The 5,008-nt window shown below is 54.2% G+C and overlaps 1 protein-coding gene across 3 annotated transcripts in view; it reads left to right on the top strand.

Annotated features, from left to right (window-relative positions):
- The first annotated feature begins 1,840 nt into the window (after positions 1 to 1,840).
- The window catches only part of POP7 (processing of precursor 7, ribonuclease P/MRP subunit (S. cerevisiae)), a 4,311-nt gene continuing 1,143 nt past the window's right edge, over positions 1,841 to 5,008 (top strand). Inside the window, exons 1-2 of one of the 3 annotated variants that reach the window (XR_001006655.1) lie at positions 1,841 to 2,092; positions 2,565 to 3,128. Coding sequence is in view for 2 of the 3 variants with exons in the window: in XM_011985668.1 (XP_011841058.1) it covers positions 2,575 to 2,997 (423 nt within the window). In the remaining variant the exon portion in view is untranslated. Of the gene's footprint in view, positions 2,093 to 2,130; positions 2,151 to 2,564; positions 3,244 to 5,008 lie in introns of those variants that run through there. The other 2 variants (XM_011985668.1, XM_011985669.1) reach the window with 2 other exon arrangements.

The following is a 5,008-nucleotide window of genomic DNA, read 5'->3' as shown; positions in this document are numbered from 1 at the left end:
AAAACAAGTTTAGGCTGAGCACAGTGGCTCACACCTGTAATCCCAGCACTTTGGGAGACCAAGGTAGGAGGATCGCTTGAGCCCAGGAGTTTGAAACCAGCCTGGGCCACAAAGTGAGACTCCATCTCTACAAAAAAATTAAAAAATTAGCTGTGCATTGTGGCACACACCTGTGGTCCCAGCTACACAGGAAGCTGACACAGGATGATGGCTTGAGCCCAGGAGTTCAGGGCTGCACTGAGCCATGTTCATGCCACTGCATTCCAGCCTGGGTGACAGAGGAGGACCCTGTCTCAAAAAAATGAAGTAAATTGGCCAGGTGCAGTGGTGTGTGCCTGTAATCCCAGCTACCCAGGAGGCTAAGGCACAAAAATCTCTTGAACCTGGTAGGCGGAAGTTGCAGTGAGCTGTGATCACACCACTGCACTTCAGCCTAGGCAACAGACTGAAACTCTGTCTTTAAAAAAAATAAAAATAAAAGACAAGTTTAGGCTGAGTTAAGCCCAGTGGCTCACACCTGTAATCCCAGCACTTTGGGAGGCCAGGGTGGGAGGATCGCTTGAATTTAGGAGTTCAAAACGAGCCGGGGCCACAAAGTGAGACTCCATCTCTACAAAAAAAATTTTTAAAACTCAGCTGTGCGTTGTGGCACACACCTGTGGTCCCAGCTACACAGGAAGCTGACACAGGATGATCGCTTGAGCCCAGGAATTCAGGGCTGCAGTGAGCCGTGTTCACGCCACTGCACTCCAGCCTGGGTGACAGAGTAAGGCCCTGTCTCAAAAAAATTTAACAAATTGGCCGGGTGCTGTGGCGTGCGCCTGTAATCCCAGCTACTCAAGAAGCTGAGGCACAAGAATCGCTTGAACCTGGTAGGCAGAGGTTGCAGTGAGCTGAGATCACACCACTGCAGTCCAGCCTGGGCCACAAAGTGAGACCCTCTCTCAAAAATAAATAAATGCAAGTTTATAGTCAGAAGCTATACAGCTACCCATTCAATAAAATGCATGTGCAATATGGTGGAGGAGCTGTTGTGAACATCCCCATTTGAATGCTGGGCAAACAGAGTAGTTCAAGGTCCCCAAAGGATGCAGCAGGTCGTACTCATTTCAGAAGGGAACTCTGTAGAAACCATCCAGTCTGGGCAGAGCCCCCACTCCACTGGCCTGGAGAGCCACGAATCCGGCGCGCGTCCTCCCCACCTTGCCCACCAGGGGGCGACAAGTCCCTGTTAAGGGGTCGCGGGCCGCAGAGCTGGTGGGAAATGGTTGAGGGGCGTGTGTGGGTCAGCGTTCCTTGGGGACCCGTGAAGCCTGGGCTTAGGGCTCACAGCGTGGGTCCCCAGCACAGACAGGAGGCGGACAACTTCCCGTGAACTGCAGGGGAGTCCCGGGACGCTGTCCTCCAGCGAGGTGGGGACCGGCTACGTCCCTCAGTTCCCCCCTCGGTCCTCGGGCCACAGGGACATTAGACTAGGGGGTCAGTTCTTCCAGCCCTGCTCAGGCCTCTTCTGACTAGAGGAGCTGCGACGGACGCGGAGTTCAGGCCTCTTGGCGACCGCGGTCTCCTGAACTCGACCCCCTCCCTGCTCCCACGGGGAAGAACCCTGCCCCTAGAACGGCCTCCCCTCCAGGTGTCTCCCCTACACTACCCCTCCGCCGGCCGGGCACTCCGCCAGCCCTAAGAAGGCCGACCCTGCCCCTTCTAGCACCTCCCCTGCTTGGACCTGGTCCCCGCCCTCGGCCGCCCGCCAGTCCCCGAGGCGTACACGTGGTAGATCCCGTCAGTCCCGGAAGTCTCGCGTTACTCAAACGCCTCGCGCAGTCGCACTTGCCCTCAGGGAAGGGGCGGGGTGAACGGAAGCCGGGAAGGAGATTCGTGGTTCGCGGGGTGCGGGCGCGCGTGCGCACTCCGCAGCCCGTTCAGGACCGCGGCGCTGGCAGGGCGCCCACGAGCCGGCGGGTTGGTTGCTCCCCCATCCTTCTTTCCCTGGGACCTGGGGTCGCGGTTACTTGGGCTGGCCGGCGAACCCTTCAGTGACCTGGCGAGGAGCGGGCCTCGCGCGCCTGGAAGGCTCTGTGGAGCGAAGAGAGTGAGCACGGGAGGGGCGGCGGAGAGGCGCAAGGTTGGGGGAGACGCGGGATCTGGAGGTGAGTAGGAGGGGACGAGGGGCCGGAAGGAAACAGGGATGTCGAGTGTGTCCCCTCTCGGGTGCACCTTTTGTTTTTGTATTTGTTTCAGACAGCGGCTTACTCTGTTTACCAGGCTAGAGTGCAGTGGCGCGATCCTGGCTCACTGTAGCCTCGAACTCCGGATCTCAAGCGATCCTTCCGCCTCGGCCTGGGTAATTGAAAAAAATTTTCTTAAGACAGGGTCTTGCTGTGTTGCCCAGGCTGGTATCAAACACGCGGGTTCCAGTGATCCTCCCGCCTCGGCCTCCCAAAGTGCTGAGGTTACAGGCGTGAGCCACTGCCGGTCCAGGTGCACCCTTTGTACAGGAAAAGGGGTAGGAAAGGCTTCGAGGTCACTGTGATCCCTCTGATATCGTCCCTTTCCCATGCCAGGGCACACAGCATGGCAGAAAACCGTGAACCCCGAGGTACCGTGGAGGCTGAACTGGATCCGGTGGAGTACACCCTTAGGAAAAGGCTTCCCAACCGCCTTCCCCGGAGGCCCAATGACATTTATGTCAACATGAAGACTGACTTTAAGGCCCAGCTGGCACGCTGCCAGAAGCTGCTGGACGGAGGGGCCCGGGGTCAGAACGCGTGCTCTGAGATCTACATTCACGGCTTGGGCCTGGCCATCAACCGCGCCATCAACATCGCGCTGCAGCTGCAGGCGGGCAGCTTCGGGTCCTTGCAGGTGGCTGCCAATACCTCCACCGTGGAGCTTGTTGATGAGCTGGAGCCGGAGACTGATACACGGGAGCCACTGACTCGGATCCGCAACAACTCAGCCATCCACATCCGAGTCTTCAGGGTCACACCCAAGTAGTTGAAAAGACACTCCTCCACTTATCCCCTCCATGATGTGGCTGTTCGCATGCCGAGTACTGGACCTTGGACCAGAGCCATGTAAGAAAAGGCCTGTTCCCTGGAAGCCCAAAGTACTCTGCATTGAGGGGGGTGGTAATTGTTTCTTGGTGAGCCCAGTTAGTGGGTCTTCCTGAGTGTGTGTGTGTGTGTGATCTGTAACTATTGCCATATAAATAAAAAATCCTGTTGTACTAGTGTCCTGCCACCTCCACGGCCACTGACTCTTTCCTGTGTAAATTCTGTGTGTGCCTGAATAGGGATGGTAGGAAACGCTACAAGTATCTAGCTGAAAGGGGAACCCAAGTGTTTCTTGCCTCCATAGAGAACATAGATTATGCTATGCAGTGTAACAAAACAGTACAGTGCAGAAGCCCAGTCATCCCAATGTTTGTTTTAACGATTTTCATCTTCTAGTTGGGTGCAGTGGCTCCAGCTTGTAGTCCGAGCTACTGGCGGAGGCTGAGGCGGAAAGATCGCTTGAGCCTGGGAATTTGAAGGTACAGGAGTTATGATCGTGCCATCTGCACTCCAATCTAGATGACATACTGAGACCCTGTCTATGCAAAAACCACACTTTTTTTTTTTTTTTTTTCTGAGATGAAATCTTGCTCTGTCACCCAGGCTGGAATACAGTAGTGCCGTCTTGGCTCACTGCAAGGTCAGCCTCCTGGGTTCAAGTGATTCTCCTGCTTCATCCTCCGCAGTAGCTGGGATTACAGGTGAGCGCCACCACGCCCCACTAATTATTTTTGTATTTTTAGTGGAAACACCATGTTGGCCAGGATGTTCTCGAACTCCTGACCTCAAGTGATCTGCCCGCCTCGGCCTCCCAGATGCAAAAAATTTTTGAAAACTAAATGGGTGTAGTGGCTTGCACCTATAATCCCAGCTACCTCATTGGCTTAGGCAGGAAGATCGCTTGAGCCCAAGAGTTCGAGGCTGCAGTGAGCTGTGATCACCACATTTCACTCCAGCCTGGGTGACAGAGCAAGACCGTATCTCAAAAAAAAAAAAAGAAAAAAATGAAGCAAACTAAGACTTCAGGACCTTCTTAGTGTCAGGCTCCATGGTAGGGAGTGACAATTGGCTTCATTTAATTCCTGGACCTGCAGGGCCTGCCGAGATGGCACCCGGGCTTTCAGGTCCAGAGCCCTTCAGACCCTTTTTTGTTTGTTTTTTTTTGAGACAGTTTCACTCTGTCATCCAGGCTGGAGTGCAGTGGTGCGATCTTAGCTCACTGCAACCTCTGCCTCCTGGGTTCAAGGGATTCTTCTGCCTCAGCCTCCTGAGTAGCTGGGACTATAGGCGTGCACCACCATGCCCTGCAATTTTTTGTATTTTTAGTAGAGAAGGGGTTTCACCATGTCAGCCAGGCTGGTCTCAAACTTCTGACCTTGAGCATTCTGCCCGCCTTGGCCACCCAAAGTGCTGGGATTACAGGCATGAGCCATTGTGCCCAGCCTTCAGACCCTTCTCACTGGGCTGCTCCAGTGGCAAAGGGACCCCCCCCCCACGTAATTACTGGGCACACAGGTAATACTTTCTGTTTGGATATTTGTGGGATGGCCTGATTTTTCACATTTATCAAACTAGAGTCAACTAAAGCAATGTTTATCAAAGCGGGTTGTGACCCATTTGTGGGTCACAGCTTCTTAAAAAAAAAAAAAAGGCCAGGGGCGGTGGCTCACGCCTGTAATCGCAGCACTTTGGGAGACTGAGGTGGGCAGATCACAAGACCGGAGATCAAGACCATCCTGGCTAACACAGTGAAATCCTGTCTCTACTAAAAAATACAAAAAATTAGCCAGGCGTGGTGGCACATGCCTGCAGCCCCAGCTACTCTGGAGGCTGAGGCAGGAGAATCACTTGAACCAGGGAGGTGGAGGTTGCAGTGAGCTGAGATCGCGCCACTGCACTCCAGCCTGGGTGACAGAGCAAGACTCCGCTCAAAAAAAAAAAAAAAAAAAAAA

Source organism: Mandrillus leucophaeus, unplaced genomic scaffold (genome assembly GCF_000951045.1).
Source record: "Mandrillus leucophaeus isolate KB7577 unplaced genomic scaffold, Mleu.le_1.0 Scaffold29, whole genome shotgun sequence".
Taxonomy (NCBI): Eukaryota; Metazoa; Chordata; class Mammalia; order Primates; family Cercopithecidae; genus Mandrillus; species Mandrillus leucophaeus.
This window is presented reverse-complemented; position numbering and strand designations above follow the sequence as displayed.